Below are 21,720 nucleotides of genomic sequence, written 5' to 3'. Positions count from 1 at the left end.
CAAACTATTACCAAAACAAAAACGTGCTTTCTTTGCAAAATCTAACAAGTAGCAAACCGTGAGCTTAAAAACTATCAGAGTGAAAATTATCCAACCACTGATGCAGTTGGCTAAAATTTATTTGTGCTACTTTAAGGATGGTTGCCCAGGAAGAAGCCAAACTGCAGCAGTCATTACAGCATTGAACATTACAGCCAATCTGAGACACACTGGAGCACCAAACACCACAGCCCATTCCCTGATGCCAGCTGCTCCTTCACCACTGCAACTGCAATTCTGTTCTCTACGTCACATACCAGCTGTCAGTGAAGTAAAAGGAGCACTGCTCACTGCTTTTACTTGGAAGTAGGATTTCAACATTTAGCACAAGTCTTCTAACATTATTTTCTTTTTGACTCTTTCAGCTACCAACAGGAGGTCTGCAGAAATCACTTGTCCTCCCAAGTCCATCTCTGAGGCAGAGTTATCAAAAAAGAAAAGCATTAAGAAGACCAAAGGTGGAATTAAGGTAGGAGTCTCCAAGTTCTCGGGACACGCCAAACTGCAAGAGAATTCAAAGCAATGTAAACATGTATTTACAAGTTAATTCTCTGCAGAGCCCTTTTTACACTTCATATTGCACTTTTAAAAGTTACTCTGATGCCAGCATTAAGATTTCTGCTCACGTATGTAGTGTTGATTGTTGTAATAGTTTATTAATGGATTACATCATCATCAAAATAGGTAAATAATTTATTTATATGGAATAAATATAGGGCACTATTAACTTCTACAAGCAGCTCTTCAAATGCTTAAAGAGATTGCAATGGAGTTTAGATTATCCACCAGCTCACTGCTTGATTTGTTTCACTGAATTAAACTATTCTGCCTTTGCAGAAGCCCAAATAGTACTTAGCTCTAAAGCTACAGACAAAAAGAGGGAAAACCTGCTTAAAATTTGCCTGGAACACCCTTGAAATGTTTCAACTCTGTAAGACTGGACAAGGAAGTACATTCATATGTATTAAAATTGTATGCAAAGCTTCAATTCATCACAATACAGGGCCAGTGTTTGCACACAAGCACAGTGCTGAGCATTTGCTGTATAATATAATAGCATTATCAATACAACCACAGATTTCTCAGAGATACAAGATAGATTTCCCAGACTTCTCTGGTTGGCACTGTTCAAAAGACTTTAAAAATAATGTCTTCATCGTTGGCTTCAGGCAGGAGAAAAAAAGCCAAAACCAACACAGTATTTCAGAGCCTAAGGAACAGGCCTTTATGCCTATGAGTATCTACCTAAGGATATAAATTCACTTCTTATACTGAAAGAACCCAAGAATAACTTTGCATGGAGTTAAGAATACCCCTAATGCCAACAGAATTGGAAAACTAGAGACAGAAGTTACTTTTTATATATAACTTGCACATCTAAGCAAATTATTCTAACTTATCAAGTGACCCCACTACACTGGTTTTGTACTACATTGGCTTGTAAAGAATTAAAATTCTCTAAATAAAAGTATGAGCAACTAAGTATTTTGCATCGTATGTGCTTTTTGTTCAGATTGAAGTGATGCACGAAGCGAGTCAAGGGGGATCGAGCAGAGTCTTGGTTATGAGTGAAAGCGATGAGAACCTGTCGACGAGGAGGAGGTAAGGCAGCACACGGCGCTCACTGCGTGACGGCAGTCATTAGACTGAGGCTTGCAGATGCCATTATCCAATTATTAACATCATCTCACTGTGTTCAAAAAACTCACTCTTGACTGTATGCTTCTGAGAAGCTTTTTTTTTCAATTTAATTTAACTGATCATCTTCTAGTCTCACTTTCTAGTAACTCTTGGGAAAGATTAATTATGCCATCTAAAATACCAATACTTTAGTTATTTAGTTTTACAAGTAGTGTCAAGCAAACACAGTTCTAGTTGAATGCACTGTCTCTAGGCCAAAGAAACAGAATTTGAAACAAAAAAAAACCCTGCAGCAAAGCTGCAAACCAAACCCTACCGATTCAATTTCCTTTGTTTTCTTCATGGTAACAGAAATAACCTTTTCTTACACTGTGCCTCTGTTTCACACAGGTATACACTTAAGTTGTTTGATACGAGAGCACGAGCTTGTAATGCTATGCAAATCCGAGGCATACAAAAATGAAACTTACTGCTGTCTGAACTTACAGCAGACTCAAAGTATTTTCATAGGGCATAACAATTATGACTACCACTGGTCACCAAACTATCAGCTAGTTCTCAGAAGGTACAAAATGTGTTATCTATCAAAATAAGGTCTATTTCAAATCACATCTGTAAGGTAATGATTGTCTAAAGAGAAGGCACGAATGTGTAAGTTCACATTAAGAATTGGCTAAGCTTCTAATACTTTGTAGAATTTCAGATTCATAAACCCACTAAACAAATTCTTAAATTGCCTCCTTTCTTGGGAACCTCCATTTCACCTTTTGTTCCCTAAAAGGTTTGGAGGTTTAGCATAAGGTCAGTCAACAAAAGGAAAACACAAAAATCCCCACATGGTCCCCTGGAAGGACAGTCCCTCATTGTCTTCAGAATAGCATCTCAGCATCAGAGCCAAGCACATGGGATACAAAGAAAGCAACAAGAAATTTCTCTTTTTTTTTTTTTTTTTAAAAAAAGGAAACAAGTCTGTTTATTCAAATCAGATTTTACAAAACAATTGTCTTTTTGTGGTACAGAGCAAAGTTTAAGAATAAATATTGAATACTTTGTATAAAAATTAGTAATATCAAAGGGAAATTGATGCAAATCAAACAAACAGGTAAAAACAATTTTAGCATTAAACACGCTGTGCAACAATGTCAAACTCTTAATGAGGCATGACCATTCAGGCTGATACAGTTTTGCTTGTAGAAGTAAAACCTGACAGCCCTGCATTGGAGCACCAAGATGATTATTACAAGAGGTTCTAGTTAAAGGTGTACAAATGTTAAGTTGGTGTTTTGAACCAGAAAGTTGGGTTTCGTTGTGTTTTTCTTCTTTTTTTTTTTTTAAAGAAGTGCATTCATAGTTTTCTTTTTATTCATAAGCAGCTTCTTTTTTCACTGCAGCAAACAAAAATGCAAACTACAAACACCAAGGCCCTTTCAAGAAACAACCCAAACAAAATTTAAATTAGCCACAAAACAACATATTTCAATGGTCAAAAGTGAGTTTCAAATAACAGCAAGCTATATTTAAGTAGTGTTTTAGATGTTACCTAGGTCACTATAGAAGTTTAAGATACTTACAACTTGGACTTTGCTTGTATGAGTGAAAACAAATCCTAATGCACACTTACGCCAGAAAAATTGTAGTCTTAATAGAAGACTTTGGTTGTGTATAAATTTCAAGACCCTCTTTCCCCTGAAGTGAATGGGGAGGCATTTCCAGTTGTGCCATTTTGCTGTGCATCTTGTTGAGTTAAATGGCCTGCAACAGGTCCTAGATCTGATGAAGAAGTTTTCCTTCAAGTACTGAACACATCTGTGTGCATTCCCCCCACCGGCACCTACCCAGGGCCAGCAGGTTACAGATCGAGCTTTGTTGTCTTGTTTTCTTAAAAAGAAAAAAAAAAAAAAGAAAAAATGCTCAGGTTGCAATCAGTTTGTAGGGAAGAACATGAACTAGGTTTGTTTTTCTAGAATACAGCTGTTGCAGTCCAATTATTTTAATACTGATAAATGAGTTTGTGATCTATACATACCTAACATTTTGTCCAGTTAGGATAATTATTTTCCTCTTGGAAAACCAATTGTGAAGTTACATATTCACTTCAGTCTAGTAGCTACTTATCCATCTGAAATGGCAGTTTCAGGAACTGTCAGCAAGCTGCTGCTTTTTTTTTTTTTAATCAGTGCTAGCCATTAGCATTCAAATACCATTAGCATTCAAATCATTACAACTGCAGCACAGCTCACAGAACAGCAGCAGTGATTTAAACAATTTACTACTTACAGCTTAAAACTGCCATGCCACACACAACTCTTCTAAAGAGAAGTTAGAAGACATTAAATGCTTCACTGCTCCACACAGCAGCAACAAACTTCAGGCAGAGGAGAAAAGGCCAGCTTTAGACATCTCAGAAAGCAAGGAGCATTGCTTCCATAGGCAGTACATTATCAGCAGATCCCAAGACTGTGACAGATCGCTGGTGCCCCGAAGTTCTTGGGTTGCATGTTCCTGCTTGCTGATAAACTTGTCTCATTCAATCTTTCAGAAGTAGTTTTCAATGACATTACCTACACTAACTTGCTCCAGTATTGAATCAGTTCACAAGCAATATCTGACTGCCCTTTGCATAGCCTGTGCCTGCTCCAGGAAGAGCTACCACAACCAAGTTAGCCGTCCTGTGAGACTGTAAAGACACCATTAGTAAGTTATACAAGAAAAGACTGCAGACATCTCAGAACCACTTTTTTTTTTTTTTTTTTTTTTTTTTTTGAACAACATTTAGATGGCACCACAATTCAACTCAACACCCAGAATTTCAGCACTACCTAGATTTACAATGCACAGGTATTTGGTTCTTCCTGCATGTGATATTAACAGTAAGCTCTATTCAAGAGACAGGCTTTTGGGGACAGAGACTACCATGACATTGTACAGAGTCTTTTCTCTTCAGGAAAAGGCTTGAGAAATGTTTTAGTGATTGTGATTTTGTGTATTGAGTTTCTGTGGATCACCATCTGCCTAACCTTTCACCATGACATCAAACCTTTGTGCAGAAAACATTCTCCTTATTTAACAAATGCTAAACATGAAACTTTGCTCTTTAAAATCACTAACTGCTTCAAATTGGCTATAGATAACACTCTCAAGGAACACAACGATGACTTTCTCTTGCTTTTCACCTTCAGGACCATGAACAAAAGAAAACAGAACCACTGTTAGAAGACCAGTCTTAAATGCACTTAGTCTATTGTCTTATTAAAGACTGGATTGTTTAAATATACAGCTTAACTTTTCAGAAGACAGAGCTTTGACATAAACACTAGATTTTCATCCTTTCCAGTTCACTTCTGATCTAAAGGGAGCTCATTTGCTGCTTTGAAGAAGCAAGTTAAAGGGCACTCAGACACTGTTTCCTTACTTCAGAGATAGAGGGGGCTTTGAGAAAAAGACTGTAGCAGGTCTACACTTCCTGTACTTTGTCAGTTGTGCAGGTCCAGGCATACTTTCCATAAAGCATTCAAAAATACTGAATATATGTAACCAATTTACATTGCCTTGAACTACTAAACTGAGTCACAAGTTCTCCTTCCTCTCGTTTTGAAAGGTCTGCTTCATTTTCATGCAGTAGACTTTTTTAAAAAATCACATGCCTTAGCTTTTTAAAAAGAAAAAAAAAACACCTTAGGACTTGCTAACAAATTCAAAATAAGTGATATTTTCACCAACCATTTCAAAGTCTAGAAGTCCATTATAGTTCATTTAATGACCATATAATTCAGATTCTCATCCTGTGAAGGGTGTAAAAAAAATAATAGTAATAAAGCAGGCTACAATGTAGAAAGTTGTGGTACAATAGGAGAGCTATTCCAATAACAGTTTCTGAACAGGACTTGGCACCATTCTCCCACTACCCTGCTTCATTTCCTATCCCACCCCTCCCAAGCCCACCCCAGCTATTCACATTTACGTATATTTTGAATAAACAGCAAAAAAAGTTGTTGCTCTGTTTTGGCTCAGTGGATCTTCAACAGATATTCAAGTATTAGGAAAATGCAGCTGAACAAGGGTATGTGTTCTCATAATACAGCTTACAGAGAAGCATAATATTAACTATTCTGCAGTATATTCTACTCCAGAGCCCCGAGGAAAGCTTTTTAACTTTGGGATCGGTAGCCTGCTTCCAGAGATAGTGAAGGTCATCCACGTGTCCATGAGATGTCATCATTCTGTTGTAAATGCAGGGATGATATGGAGCCTTTCCTTCCCCAGAAAAAAAGGCATGATACTGTGGTACAATTCCCATTTTGTTGGCACAGAGGCCCATGAAGACATCATCTATATAAAGACTGGTATTGAGAGTCAATGAAGCCTCATATACTTTAGCTGCTACATCACTTGATATTACATACGCAGCTCCTGCTGTGTAGTCAGGATACGAGGGCCACTGGTACATTTCATATGGAACATAGTATTTGCTAGTCTTATCTCTTACGGGAGGGGATCCACGATGGACACGGCCAATCCAGAGATCCTGAACACCCATTTGTGCTAGACTTTGGAGATAAGCAACAAGATTTGGCATATGGATAAATATATCATCATCTGCAGACATAATAAACCTGGCATGAGGACAGTAGGCATTTACCCAGCTGAACTGTAGAAGTAATTTAGTAGTAAGGTTGTGAAAAGTATCCAAGAAATCTTGCTGAATCAAATCACTGTATTTCTGGTCTTCCAGATAAAGGTCTCTTTGCCGCAAATGATCTGTTGGTTGTCCCAAAGCAAAAAGGGTTTTAATGTTGGCATTAAGTTTAGAACGAACATATTTCTCATTACCCCAAGTCTGTCGAATTGCATCCCTCCGATGACGGTTTTCAGGAGAAGACTTCACAAACAACAGGAGAAGGACATCCTGCTGTTGACATTTCTCCCTGTGGTTCATCAAGTACCGGTAGCTTGCTACTCTGTCCATGTTATCCCTACTGATGGACAGGCTGTCATTCACAAAATTGTAGCTGTTTATGAGGTATCTGTATGAATAGGACTTCATATGGCTTACAAAGCGATTATCAAATGGTCCCCAGAAAATCATGACACACAGTATGAAGCAAGTGGCAAATATCTGCAAGAACTGGCATTTTCTGACTCTTCTAGGACTAACAAACATTCTGATGCAGTTCTTGTAATTCTTATTCCTGTTTAGGATCAGAATTATTTTTGTCTTCTCTGTTTTGTTTATAAAGAGTGCTTGCAGTTTACTTTGAGAGCACAGTGTCAGTCCTTCAGGATAAGTGTCCGCTGTAAGGCATGATGTCTCTCACTCAGTATCACAAACCCAACTTCCTGCACGGTTTTCACAAGTCATCTTTCTCAAAAACATTCTTCTTGTACTGGAAGAGAGCAGACAGCTCTGAAAGACAAGACTTGCAGATGAGTTCTTCCCTTTGTGGCATCTTCAAGTAAACTTACAGTTCCAATTAGATCTTCTCACGTTCTGATTTCATTCACGACAAATCCTAAGAAGGGGAAGAAATGTTAGCAAGGTGCTGTTACCTCATCGGGTATTGTGTCAGGGAGGAAAGTAGTAGCCTGAGGGAAGTTAGCCTGAAGCCTGGCAGGCGTTAGTGAAGGAGAGCCTGGGGCAGGAAAACCCTCTGCTGCTAACCAACAGATGACAACATTTGGTTCAAATCCTTCAAGCCGCAAGGCAAGCTGCACACCGTCCAAGCGCTCCGGGTGTCTCCGGCAGCCTCTCACAGGGCAAAGCCCGCCCAGACGCCGTAACGGCTCCCAGGCGCGGGTGGCCGTGCCACCAACGGCCAGAGCCGCGGGGCAGCCCTCACCCCCTCGCCGCGGGTCCCCCAGGCGGCCCCTCTCCCTCACACCTTCCCTTTCAACCAGGCTCCTGGAGCCGACCGGGGCTGCCTTCCTTCCTCCGGAGAGAGAGAGCCACGGGGCCGCCCCAGCGCAGTCCCACCGCGCCCCTCACGGCCGCCCAGAAGGGCAGGGCTGCACCTCCGACCCCGCGCGGCCGCCCTGAGGGCAGGGCAGGAAGGCGCGAGGCGCAGCGCCGGCCCTGGGCAGGGCGCAGGGTGCCTCCAACCAGCTGGAGCCCTGGGACAGGCTCCTGGAGGGGAAGCAGCCCTCTTGTGTCCACAAAAGGACTAAAAAGAGCCAAGAAGAGGCACGCCTCACTGACCCCCGACAGACGCCCTGTGGTTAGCTTGGGACCTGTGATTTTTGGCCGACCGTGCTGACAGAAGCTATCTCCACCCATCTTGGATTGCCTGTGCACCAGCCGGAGCCGCAAGCCCCTCAGCTAGGCTCTTGACAGTTGCACTTGCAGCACAGAGCTCCCGCAGGACTTCCTCTCTGCCACCAGCTCAGGTTTTGGGGAGGAATCGAAAACAAAGCCACCAAAACCTTCATGCCGTGCAAAACCCAACATTCTGTTCCTGTACCCAGAGCTTTGTCTCTCTGCACAACAGCCCAAAGGAAGCAGCTAGCTGCCCACCCTGTAAGAGCACCATGTTCAGCAGAGCCAGAAGCACACACCAAGGAACGGCACCCTGCTTGTTAAGCACTTACTGCAGGCAAACAGCCTCCAAAGCAAAGAACAGGAGCTTCTGCATTTTAACAGAAGTTAAAATGCAACACAAGCACTTGGAAAGATTATTTTACCTACTTGACGTCTTGCGATTAGACAGCATTAGGAGAAAGCAAGGAATTAGATGGCAATAGCAGAACTTGGTGCACTTCTGTGCTGTAGTAATCACCACAGGGTAGAGAGCTGATGGCTAAAAACGGAGCCATGGATTGGTACACTGGGGCTTGCAGACTGTAGAGCATAACAGAAAAGCTGTATGGGCAGTCTGCAGAGTAACAATCAGTCAGTCAGCACTTTTTATAGTATTGGTTTAAATCCACTGTATTTTTGGAAACATTATCTTAAACAATGCACCCCAGAGTTATAAGCTCAGCGACTCTGTAGTAGAACATTACTGCAAAGATTGTTGTTTCAGATGAAGCATGGGGATGTAGACAAGAAGCTACAGAAATCCAAGCATTTGACAGCACCTTTGGAGGGGATCAGGTCTAAAAGTATATACTACTTTCTGAAAATGAAGATCAGTTTTTGTTTTCCCCTCTATCCTGCATGCTTGTTTGAGCTCCTCTTCACAAATCTGCACACTGCATGAAATTGGCCAGCTAACAAATGCTGCAGCACTGCCTCAACCAGTTAAGTTTACAAAAGGTGCCATCAGGTTGTTGACTTCTATACAGCAGATGTCACGGAAATGGAAGAATGAGGGTTGCACCATAAAGCTTTTGGCAATGCTATCATTGGCACAGACGGGAGGGAAAAAAAAAGAGTGACAGTCTGACTGGTCAGGTTGCCTAGTGCCATCAGAATAGCTTAATAGCAGCTGTCTGACTTCTCAATTAGTCAGCACAAGGCCACGTACCTGTACTTGGCAAGTTCCTGGAAACTTACCATAATGCCAGTCACAAAGTACAGCTTTTATGGAGTGTACTTTGCTAATATTTTAGCAGAAATCTACAATTGCTTGTGTCCCCTGGTAAAAGGACAACAGTCAACAGCACAGAACAATGGGGTTAACTTGAGACTGACCCAACAGCAATAAAATCCCCACAGAAATCCCTGTGCAAATAGCGTTTATTATGGAGCAGATGTGAGGGGACAAGGTGAGCATGGACCGCACTTCCTGCTCTCTAGTATCCTCTCAGTCAGGGGAGCTGGATAGAAAATTAGTTTTTCCTTGAGAAGGAAAAAAAAAAAAGCAAGCAAGAAAAAAAACAAACCCAAGGCTTAAAAAAAAACTGACTAAAAAGTTTTAAGCCTAGTCTCATTTGATCTAGTTCAAGGGAATTAAATCAGCATTTAGTAGAGAATTTCTTCGGAGTCCTCCTCAGATTAAGTTCAAACGCAATTATAGTTAAGTAGTGCTGGTAACTTTTAAAGAGGCTTCCCTCCTCTGACAGCCCGTCATCTTCAGAAACAAACAAAAGAAGCCCGTAGACTTGTAGAAGTGATAATGTCAAAGAATCTCATTCAGTGCATGAATTTCATAGCCCTTTGCAATACCCATCCATTGGACTTAGTCATGCCCTCTTCCTCTTAACAAGTGACTCAACCTGTACCCCGCAGAAGCTATTTGCTGCCAATGGGTTCTCTTAATTCTGAAGGAAGAAAACCAACAATAAAAAAAGCAATTTTCTTCCTAGCAAGAGGAAACAGTAGAACAGATAAAATTATGCTTGGCAGTCTTTTTTTTTTTTTTTCCTGACTATAATTAAGATGTTTTTGCTTCTTGGTGTGCATTTTCTTACTTGTGGCTTGGAAGCTTTTAGATGTACTTTTGGATTGAAGAGAGACTGGGAGAACCAAGCTCCCACAAAGCTCCTGTGGGAAGGGCTGCCTTCCCTTCAGATAGTTCTAACAACAAAAAAAAGTCAGAGCTCTGTGTGTTCTTCCCCCAGTTGCAGGCACTAAAAGCTTTTTTCACCCTGCAGCAATCCTACTCTTCCCAGAGGGGTTTGTATATTTAACCTATTGGCATTACCATAAATAAAAGTGTTCATTTGAATGTAGCAACTGGGGTTGCAGTTCCGTACCTCGCATTCAATTAATTAATATGCTAGTTCTGCTTTCATCCCAGGAAAGCGTTATGCAATAGGAAGCCTTCATGATGATTTGTGGAGTGCCCACTGTGGACAGCAGGTCTGTAGGGAGCTACCTGAAGTGTCCACAGAAGTATTTGAGAAAGTCAGTATGAAGTTAATTTCGGGATAGAAGTAAAACAAGTTTTTGAAAGCCCTATGAGGAGACAAGAAAGTAAAGATACAGGCATCTCAGACATGAAGCACAGACATTCACAGGGAGGACCCAGAGGGAACGCTGATTGCAAGAGTGTGCAAAGCGATCACAGGAGGTCGATTTAGGTCAGGCCGCATCTAGGAGCTAACTTCAGTTTACAACAGGGCTCAGGGGACTTGTTTTGCAGAACTAAGTAACACATCCATTGTTTCTACAGCTTTCAGTTTTACCTAAGGCTACTTCCAGGCTTTATCGTTACTATGGAGAACAAGAAGCCCCTAGGACAGGCTTTTGGACTGAGCAGGACAGCCCTGTCATGTAAATTACTTCAGATCAGCTTGCTGGATAATCTTAGTTTACCATTGCAGAGGTGCTTCATCCTGCTGGAATTCTTCAGTCACTGGGATCTCAGCTGCAGCACCACTTCCCCAGCACGTTAGGAATGTGTATAACAAAAGCTGGCAAAAGCCAGAGTGCTGCAGGAAGGTACTTGCTGATCCTTCCTTCCTACATAGCTCATAACCTCCTGCATTGAAAGAAAGCACGTGCACACATTCTGCAATGAAAATTTCAAGCAGCAAAAAACCAATTAGTTACACCTTGTTCTATACAAAACTCATGAGATATGGAAGTCAGGCATTTAAGGAAAAAGTTCAACAAGGTAACAGTTGAGAAGAATCAGTCTAGTGCAAGAAAGATGTATGAAAAGGATAGAAAGACAAGTGATGAACTTTGTGTAATAAGAAACATAAGTGAAGAAATGACTGAAGCTTGGTTTCAAGACCATTTAATCCATCACCTGCAATTCCACATGCAAGCTTTGGCTGCGCATTTCAGTTTGCCTGCAGTTTGCAGTGAGGGTTTCAATTTCCCGGCACAGTAGAATCAGCATTCTTAAATGCTGACGTGTGCACTGAGACTCTCTCAAGTCAAACACAGGCCTGATTTTCTGAAGGTGGGCATCAGCATCTTCCTAAGCTTGAACTTCTTAAATGATTCTGTGGTTGCTCAGTCAAGAAGGATCCCTCTATTAGAAAAAAGGCACCACATTACAGCAGTATCTCTTGGGCAACTTCTTGTCATGAAAAGCCTATGGCAGCATGTAGAAAAGTGACAGACGTTGAAAGCTGCAACCACTTGGTGCTTCTCACTTGGCACCTAATGTTTTTGTGTGTTCTTTGGCAGAGAAATTCAAAGGATGGAAAAACATCAGATGGCAGCTGATTAACACATTTCAGCTTCTTCAGGGTTGGAAGCAGAACAGGCTGTAAATGCCAAGGACTGCTAGGAAACAGCAGAGGTTTAGTGCCTGCAGACATTTTGCACTCGCCACACAAACTGGGTAGAAAAGATAAGAATTAGTTGTTTCCTTAAAAGTGGAGCAGCAAGCTTCCCAGCTGCTACAGACAAACCTAGGCGGAGGCATCTGCCAGAATCTAGATAGAGGTTTTAGAGCTTTGCCCCTCTTCTCCAGTGGCTTTCAGCAGAAGTTTCCTAGAACTTATGCAGATAGCAGGATAGGACCACTTCTTTCAAGCACCAGACTACACTGATTTCAACTGTTTTCAGTTGCTTTAACCTGCTAGAGCCAATATAGACTTCCCCAGACAAGCTAGACAGGACTTCTATCTTCCAGAATAAAAGCCTACAAAATACAAATGTTTTGGTCCAAGGGATTTTGCATAACATATGCAAGTACCAACATGAGGTTCTATGCTTCTGTGCAGCAGACTGAGTGAAGAGAGATGGTTCTCTGCGTTGCCATTGATTAAAGTTTCAGAGTCTGACAGTGACACAATGGAGGCCATGTGCTCTCATTTTCTGAGAAGGTTGATCAAGTACATACTTAATGTCTATGAAGGCAAATCACATTTCTGAGACATGGGCTGTGCCTACAAAGTCTGTAATGGCACCTTACAGTCTACAACCCATCACGTGCGTTTTGGAAGACGGCAGTGATGAGCTCTAATGCTACACTAAGCAGCAGTCTGCATTTATGTAAACTCACTTCAGCACTGGTATTTAATGATGTGGCAGATGGGTGCCTATTCCTCTCAGCTCCTCCATACTAAGACAGTAGTAAGCAGAAAACAGGCAGAGCACATTAGCTGCAGCTGTTAATAGCGTTACCTCCCCATGGATGTAGATGGCAGGGCTTAAATGTCAAAAGAACTTGTGCAGAACTGTGTTTAAGTATCCCTGATCTGTACAGTAAACAAACAAAAAAACCAGATTCAGTTGGATTCTCAGCTGTAGTGTACAAGAGCAAAGGCTTTTGATAAGTACCAATACACTGAGGATCAGAGCTGCTACTTCCTGTGATTAACGAAGAAACCCCTTTTCATTCTACAAGAAGCACAAAAGCAGATGCATACAGGCTGTTGTTTTCTTCGCCAAGAAAAAAATAAATAGCAGAAAGGAAAGACAATAAAAAATACAGGAAATACATGAACTGCCACTTCACATGCTTAATAGCTGTGAGTACTGGGCACATTTCAAGAAAAAGTACCTTAGCCTAAAGCTGAAGTCCAAGCCATGCTGTAAGCAGACTTGCTGTCAGGCTGACTGTAACAGTTATGGGATGACTGTGTATGTGAAAACGAGTGCATTGTTTTTGTGCTCACAGAGTAAGGAACTCAGATCTTTGTAGTGATGTTCAGCAAGATACTGCTTTGCTTATAAGCCCCTATTTACATGATTCACTGACTGCAATTACAGCTCATTAAGCACACCTAGTGTTTCTTTATGAAGAGTTAAAAATCACACTTCCACAGCTTGTTTTCCTGTTTTAGTCTACATGCCTGTGCCCAATTACTCAGTAATCATCTGTGGAGAACCCAGCTTTCAGAACAAGTTTTTATTACTGCGTTTTTAACTTCTCATAATTGCTGCATAGGTACCACATCAACAGAGATTCTAAATGCTACACAAAGAGGAGCAATGTCACAGAGTCTACGTAAATACTGTATTTCCATTGCTCCTGCTACAGGCACCCATTACTGTCCACTGCACATCAAGCCGTTTCCTTTTGCTCACAGAACTTCTCTGTCAGTTTAAATATCTAAAGAAGGTATGATGAAAACACCGTATGGAGAGCCGTACTGCTCAACTGGCTACCCCAGAATCTTCCAGCTTAATATCTCATGCAGCCTCAGTTTAAGGAGGAATATTTAATTAGCAGTGCCTGCACTGATCTGAAATTCTCTCAAGCTGCAGGATTTTCTCACTTGTCTGTGCTGGCATTCCACACAGCTAAATCTGAAACAGATGCTGGTTAAGTTTAGGTCCCTTGTTAATTTTCAAGGGCCCATCTTCCACTAAGCTTCCGAGCAAGAATAGTGAGACAGCTACACAGCTCCAGGAGAGTCACAGACAATCACAGTTACAGGGAAGGCAAAAGCGTTTATTTTAAAATAAAAAATTAGTTTTAGGAAGGGCAGAACTGTTGTTTGCAGAAGAAACACCCCCCCCCCCCCCCCCCCCCCATGCCTGTTTTGCAGTAGATTAGAAAGTCTAAGAGCCACAACACAGCCCCACCTAAAAAAATGTTTGAAACAAGGGGCAGAAAGGATGGCACCTACTTACTTGTAGCTAGATCTGGGAATGTTATTTCCTGCTTATTTTCTTCATAATATCCATTCCAGTCTATAGGCCGTATTCAAAGGTTAAGCTTAAGGATATGAAGCAAACTTGCTCTTCCAACTGCCGAATTTAACCTTCAGTTTTAATAAGACTGAGATAACTGGCTATCTTTCTGTGCAGCCTCACTTTAAGTACTATTGCCAGGCAAAATATTTAAAAATAAAGGGAATTTGAAGAACTATGAAGGGCTCATTGAAGCAGAAGGCTAATGATTTCCTATCATGGCCATTTCTAAACCACACTAGAATTTGCAGTAATAATTCCAGGTTTTAAATGTATCTTCAGAACAAGTATTCTTTCATCTGCTTTCCAGTCTATCCTCTCTTCCTCAAGCAACACCCTACTCTGTGCTCCAATTCAGCTTCACACTCCGAATGCATCTTCATTTTCGGGGTCAAAACGCAAAGAATACTCATGTTAACGTTCAGGCACCAAGGCAGGAGCATTAAAACAAGTGAGACATCAAATTCATAGGTTAGAGTCAGACAAAAATATTGGGTTTGTTTTATTTTTTCTTCTGGTTAGACCAATGATGATACACATCAAACAAACAGATCCAGTGCAGAAGACTCCTATATACATGTTGGGAGTCTCCATGCTTGCTTCAAGCAGGCCAGAGAGGAACAAACATTTCAGATTTAATGATAGAACAGATAGAGAACCATCTCAATACAAAGGAGCTGCAGATTGGCTGGAATAATAGTGGTGCAAAGCTTTGTTTAAGCCTGCCTGAAAGATGGGTGGGATGAATGCCATTATCTTCTCCCACTTTTGTGGTAACCAAAGAGAATTTCAATCATACAGGCAGTGCTTTCTGTAATGCAATAAGGCCAAAGACTGTATATGGAGCTCACTGCTGTATATCATAAGCTCACTGCTTTAAAAAAAAACAACAGTTTGCTAAGCAGTGAGACTTCCCCAAGGCTACAGTCTTTCTAAGTTACGTGATGTAGGTAAGTTCCCCATTCACATTTGGCCAGCAGCATTCATCTCTGATCAGGACATATAGTAGGTCATGCCATTTAATAACATCTAGAGACAGAGAAAATAATTAGTTATATGCCTCATGTAAGACTAACATAAGAACAAGAAGGTAACTGAACTACACAAAATACTGGAATACACACAGCACCAGGTTAAGAATTGCCAAGTGAAAGCAGCGTCTCTAAACAAAGAGAAGTGGAAACTGAAATGAAAGTCTCAGAAACAGACCTCAACATGGGAACAGAAAACACGAGGAGAAGCACACAAGACGGGGGGGAATTTAATGAAAAGGAAACAAAACAAAACAAAAAAAAACGGTCATCCACTGAAGAAGTCTGATCACTCCAAGAAGTTGAGCTTTGAGAACAGTGCAATAGAAAGTCTGTACCTGCAGTAACCACAGCACTTCACTCAGGGCTCAGAGACAGGCAAAGCTGACACACTCAGAAAAGCTTAGTCACAACTTTGACACTTTTGGTACCCCATTCCTAACACGCTGTAAAGGTTTTCTATTAGAAGAGTCGAGAACAAATATTTTATTGGAAAGTCAAGAAAGTTGCAAGAGAGTTGCAAAAACACTTTGTCTCATCTTAGCAGTAAGACATGCAGTGTTACATATCCCAGCTTAAGTGGCAAGTGCAAAGTGAAAGTCTAGAGTTTCTTTAGTTAACCAATTCAAGTATAGGAAAAATCCATCCATTCATTAGTAGGTCACAAAAGAACTAACCACAGCAAGGGGAACCCCAAATATATGAGTAACAGTTAAAAAAGAAAGAAAGAAAGAAGGAAAGAAAGAAAGAAAGAAAGAAAAGCAAGACAAGAGAAGCCATAAATTTCCTACTCTGAGACAAAAGGCTGACTTCATTCAGCGCAAACCACTTCTGATCTCACCAGAAAAGCAAATGGAAGAACTTTAAAGTTGAAGGATACAACAGTAAAAATGAGCAGAGACTGATCACAGTAGTGATCTGAGGCAATTAAAGTTGTATTTAAACTATTCTCTAACAGAGATAACTAGCTAAAATACCTTCCTCAGCTGCTATGCCCCAAAACACCTCCCAGCAATAAAAGCAATCTGTATTGACAAAAGTTGTTTGGGAAACTGACTTACTGCACCTGAAAGGGGAGAGTGCACCTCAAGGGCATGGCAGCACTCCTGGTAGTTTTAAGTGACCTAACAGTTTTTGTTCAAGTTTAAACTACATCCGGCGCTATGTAGATGATACCAGATAGTCAAGCTCAAACTCACAAAGTTGATTCAAAGCAAGCAAAACTTGTTCTGCACTGTAAACTAAAAACTCCGACAGTCTGCATTAGCAAAATGTAGACCAGTTTCTTCAACAATCCTTCAAACTTTGTTGCTTTTCCTTACAACTTTCTTTTCTTTCAAGGCCATCTGTCCTCTGTCTGCTTAAGCAGCCTGGGTACCTAGCAGCAGCTTCTCCACAACTTTGTTTATGTTGAGGGTCATACTACACAACCACTCAATCAGCAGTTAAACTTCAGGACTGGTACAGGTTCATTCTAAAAAGACGCAGTTTGAAAGCGGAAAGGTTGCTTTATCCTTTTTCTGTGTGTTGTGATCGTTTCCCCATTGTCTGTGCAATTTAGGTCAAGAGTAACCTTTCAAAGATCCTTCTATAGCATACCCACTTCACCATCAAGAGATGAAGAGATTACTATTTGTGAAACTTATGAAAGAAGAGAAGTCTCCCAAGTGCCCATGAGTATTATTTTAGACATGAAGGCTTGAGAATGCACAGACTGGGGCTACTTAAGCAAACCTTCTATCCAGATCTGAACCAGGCTTTCCTGAACGTTGCTGAGATTCCACATACACAATGTTTCCTGTACTAGTGGTAAACCCTGTTACCTCTGGCCAGCCTGACAGAAGTGGATCACACTGCTTGACAGCAGATTTTAAAGGTAAACTACTACCGCAGTCTGCTGAATAACCAGAGAGCCTCACTCCAGACACGCAGTATTTTAGGAAGGTACCTTAATGTACTCTGCAAGCCATATGGAAGAACAACTTAGTGCAGCACTGATCCATCGCTGCCACTTCCAAGGCCCAACAGACCAACTGCAGCAGCAACAGAACCAGCTTTCCCAATAAAAGCCCCTCAGAACTTGTGTCCACCCAGTAACATCTTCAAATTAAAGGATTACCCAAACAATTCTTCACGCATAGACTGACAACCTGGGGAGACAAGGCAATGCTTAGTATATCCTAGACTCTACAACACTGTACGTGAAGGTGTAAGCACCGAATCAGAGAATACATAAGCCACCAGCATTTCAGATAAGTGATGACTTGCAGGATTTCCCACATGCTGCTCCCCAGTCTGTAGGTGAACTACCATCTCTAGTCTCAGTACTTGCTACTCCAGTTTGGCCAGATGTCAGGGACTGTCCCAGCTCCTGCTTTGCTTCTCAATTTATGATCCCAAAGAAAGCAGCGACAGTTGTGATTCACTTAATGGAAGAGAATAGTGAGCAGATACTGCTGTCAAGTTTCACAGCAGAAAAAAAGAAGCACAAAACCTCACCAGTGAAAGAGCTGGCATTTGCATTGAGACTGTGTTCTTTGTACATCAGACAGTGAGCTTCCAAGAGTCTAGTTCTGTGCAGAACAACCAACGTGTAACCCCCAGAGCACCACCTGCTCTGTGATCCACCTTCTGGATACGCTGTTGGAGTATTCCATAGCTGTTACCAACTGCAATTTAATGTCTCCTGCTCTGTTCAACAAAGAAGAAAGCTAGCATTTGTACTGCCTTAAAGACAATCATTTTCTCTTTTCCACCTCCCAGTTCATTTATGTTTTCTAACCTTCTCCCTTTCCAACTGCTGCTCACACTACTGCTAAGAGACCCTCAGCATACATCTCAGCAGACACTAGGAGGATGCTCCAGCACAGAACAGCAACACATTCCAACTTCTCAGAGCTTCCCGCGGCCAAAATAGGATCTAAGCTTCTATCATTGCTATGCTTGTGGTTGATCGCGATGGACTCGAGCCAGTCTCGTGTCTCTAGAGAGACTCCGCATTCTCAGAAGAAACTAACAAAGCAGATTTTTCCCAATACGTCCCGATGTCTCCTATGACTCCCGCAGTGAGGGCGAGCCGCCGTGACCCACCCGTTTCGTCCAGCCCGCCTCCCCGGCCGCCTCCCCGCTCCAGCCCGAGCACCCATCCCCGCCCGGAGCCCCCGCAGTGCTCGGAGCTCCGGGGACAGCGGAGCCGCTCCCAGCCACGCGGCCGGCGAACAAAGGAGCCCTGCCTCCGCCCGAGTCCGCCGCCCGGCCAGGAGCGCAGCCAGAAGAGGCTTTTTGAGCTTCACAGGCTGGCACTTTCTGAACGCGTTCACCATCTCTCGCTTACGCTTAAAGCATCTTCTCGAGGCTTCTTCTGATTTTCTCAAGATTTCTTCTGCAGATTCCCCCCAGAAGCATGAGGAATGCTGCGGCCGCGTAGCTCTGGCACACACTTGGGGCGCTGCCGAGGCCGGGCGGGCAGGGCTGTCCCAGCGCCCGCGGCCCCGTGTTGCAACGCGGAGCAGAGCGGAGGAACTCCCAGCCGGATCTACGAGTTTCTTGGGTGGGAGCGGTTGGGAGGGAAAAGGGGGAAGAAAAGAAAATCCAAGGAAAAAGGGGGAAAAAAAACCCAAAGCAAAACAACTTTTCCAGAAGCAATAATGAATTGGAGGAAAAAAACAGAAAGCGAGAGGGGCTCCTGGGACGAGAGGGAGCTGCTCCGCTTTGAATGGGCCGCGCTGTCGCACCGCTCGGAGCCTGCGGGCGTCCCCCTGCGGCTCAGGGGGAGAAGAAAGCCCTGCGAGGACCGCTGCCGCCTTCCGAGTTTTCTGCTTTGTTTTAATATACAGCCGACAGCCACGCAGTGATCAGAGATTGAGGGGGAAAATGCTACAACGCTACACGAAAAAGGTATTAGAAATTCGCTGAAATGTGAGATTTCAGCACGATGTAGACACAGCCCTTCTTTAAGGGGTAAGCAAGGCAACGGGGCACGGCCAGAATCTTTTAAACAAAGCAGCTGGAAAACTTGTTTGCCTGGAGTATGGAACTGCAGTTCTAGAGCTGCAGAGAAGCGAGACCGCCCCCTCGAGCAGCCCGGCTCCCGCAGCCCCCCGCAGAAGACAGAAAACGAGAAAAGCGATAGGAAAACAGCACCTCGTCGCGAATTTTAATTACCCGACTCGTCACCTTACAAATAGGCGAAACGAAAAAAAACAAACCAAAAACAACCAAACCGAACCAACCAATAAGCCCAGAAATGAGGAGGGAAAGGAGCCCCGCCCGGATTTCGTTGTCTCACCACCAAAAGTGCAGCTGCCTTCTCTTCTTTCCTTCCTTGGGGAAGAGGAATCGCCCGGCCCGCTCTCGGGCTGCCTCATTCACTCGCAGGATATGGGATCCCACGGCCCGGGAGCCAATGGGCTCCTCCTCCTCCCCCCGCGCCGAGCCCCGCAGCTCCCGCCCGGCGCCTCCCGCCGCTTATAAACACCGCGTGCCGAGGGCTGAGGGATGCGGGGTTCGGTTCCTTTTCCTTTCCGCGTGCCCGCTACGAGGTGTCTGGCAAAGGTATTCTAAGTGCTAAAAAGTTCCTTCTGTCTCACGGGTTCCATTGGGAGTCACGGTGAAAAGTTTAGCCTGCTGCTGCTGCGAGACCATGAGGCACTGTGTAATGCTCGCTGTTGGCTGGTTAGTTCGTAGGGCACAGAGCAAGCGTTATTCCTCGCTTTTGCTGGAAAACCTTCAGGGCAGGACGGGTTTTAGCTTCTCTCCCCACCTTTACCACGACCGCTGGTGATTTATTTGCATCGTCCAAAGGAGGGTGCCCTGCTCTAAACTCTTCTCAGGTTTTAAGAGGCCGAAAAGTTCCTTTTCACTGAAGTGCTTCAGTCAGTCCCACAGCTGAGGTGTGAGTGCTTACCTCAGGAAGCTGCGTGGGAGGAGTGTGCCTTCTGTAAAGTCCTTTGCAAACCCTCTGTAAGGAGGAAAAACTACCTCTAAAACAAGCTTATTCAATGTAAATTGAGAAACTGCTCTGTTTTAGGAGATGATTCTCAGTGAGCATAAATGTTGCACACAAGCTCACCGTGTAGCTTCTGTTTTCTGATTTGACTGTGACTGATTTAAATAATACCTGACCTCATCACTGTGTTCCCAGAAATTTAACTGCTGCGTATCATGAGTATTAGCGTGTGTTTGTCAGCATACAGCCGTAAATCTGACAGCGTCTTTGTGAGGTGAGGAACTGTTTTATTTTTACACATGGGACAGACAATAGGAGGCAGGAATACTGTTGTCAAGGGCACCCAACAAAAGCAGAAAGGGTAAAAAACAGAGCCTTTTTTTCCAGTCCCACGAAGGATGTGTTGCTTTCTAATACAAGTTTTGTTTGGGGAAGCTTCAGGCCTGAGGAGCTTCCCACTTGACCTTTCCTTTCTCCTGGCCTGTGCCTCTGTGTGACCAAACACTTGGTAGCCCTCTGCAGATTTCTCTTCATCTGTTGGATTCTGCCCTGAGACAAAATGAACATTGTTGCAATTGATGGTTCGCCCTGGCAGGGAGGGTTTGTAGATCATTGTATAAATTTGGCGTGCTGTCTGAGCAGTGTTTGAATAACAGTGCAAATAGCCTTAAAAACAAAACATCATTCATTTTTTTTACCAGAACAGCAGTTGCTAATTTTTCTCTAGTTCATAAACATTACTTCATAGGTTTATCCCTCATTATTCTCTTTAAATGTCATCCTTCTCACACATTCAGCAATGAAACAGTCCCTTTCCAAATGAGATGAGAGGTGTTTAAGAACCTCTAAGTTATCGATTCTTTGGCTGGTGTTACCAGTCTTTCCTGTTTTCATTTTTGGCTGAATTTGGTAAACCAGAGGGAAAAATAAAAAAGCACTGGATTCTTTCTTCCACAATTAGTAATTAAAAACAAACATGATTCACATGTTCTTCAACAAATACAAACACTCCCTTTTAGTTTAACTTTTTTGATATGCAGGAGGTCAGGTTGCCAAACTAACTCAGCTCAGATTTTTCCACAGCCAAATGTTCCAAAGACGTTTAAAAATCAAGGCCCAAACATTTCTGTATTGTCAGTGTCTCAATAGCACAGTTTTCAGAGAACACAGCTTCAAGGAATCACATTTTTACAATTGGGAAAGTAGAGATATAACTTTGAAGTTGTGTGTATAGGGAAGTATGATTCAAACGTAGTGCAAGCTTGGTAGAATGAGGTCTATAGCAAGCAAAGTCAGGTATTTAAAGTAAAGAACAAAAGAGAATGTTTCCAGTAAGCACCATACATGGACTTTGTTTGCCATGACTGAGTTTGTCTTAAAATTATGTCCACTTTTCTCTTGGAAAGTGACATCCACTCAAAGGATTTTATTTGTGCCCACTATTTTCCCATCTTGGTTTTTGCTGAATTTTCAATTCAGAAGAGGTCTTTCTGTCAGTGAAATGAGCAGACTGCAGCCTGCTTCTGGCCTGAAATTACAGTGGGGGTGTGAGTTTCATTTTCTAATAACACTAACAAAAATGT

General features: G+C 42.6%; 2 protein-coding genes across 16 annotated transcripts in view; one reads left to right on the top strand and one right to left on the bottom strand.

Moving 5' to 3' along the window:
* Positions 1–21,720, top strand: part of LOC125697360 (guanine nucleotide exchange factor DBS-like) — a 141,720-nt gene that overhangs the window by 71,272 nt on the left and 48,728 nt on the right. For all 12 annotated transcript variants that reach the window (XM_048954440.1, XM_048954439.1, XM_048954436.1 and 9 more), the window contains 2 exons: positions 405–508; positions 1,553–1,641. In XM_048954440.1, the coding sequence (XP_048810397.1) occupies positions 405–508; positions 1,553–1,641 (193 nt within the window). The remainder of the gene's footprint in view (positions 1–404; positions 509–1,552; positions 1,642–21,720) is intronic.
* B3GNT5 (UDP-GlcNAc:betaGal beta-1,3-N-acetylglucosaminyltransferase 5) lies at positions 2,636–20,433 on the bottom strand. Of its 4 annotated transcripts, none has more exons than XM_048954477.1 (2): positions 19,422–20,433; positions 2,636–7,190 (listed from the first exon to the last, which is right to left on the bottom strand). In XM_048954477.1, the coding sequence occupies exon 2, from the start codon at positions 6,839–6,841 to the stop codon at positions 5,717–5,719; it is 1,125 nt and encodes a 374-aa protein (XP_048810434.1). In that variant the 5' UTR covers positions 6,842–7,190; positions 19,422–20,433; the 3' UTR covers positions 2,636–5,716. The 4 variants fall into 4 exon arrangements, with proteins under 4 accessions (XP_048810434.1, XP_048810433.1, XP_048810435.1 ...); XM_048954476.1 differs by having other exon boundaries at positions 19,478–20,433; XM_048954478.1 differs by lacking the exon at positions 19,422–20,433 and adding an exon at positions 18,524–19,412.

Source organism: Lagopus muta, chromosome 9 (genome assembly GCF_023343835.1).
Source record: "Lagopus muta isolate bLagMut1 chromosome 9, bLagMut1 primary, whole genome shotgun sequence".
Classification (NCBI taxonomy): Eukaryota; Metazoa; Chordata; class Aves; order Galliformes; family Phasianidae; genus Lagopus; species Lagopus muta.
Note: the sequence above shows the minus strand (reverse complement) of the source record. Positions and strands in the feature narration are given on the sequence as shown.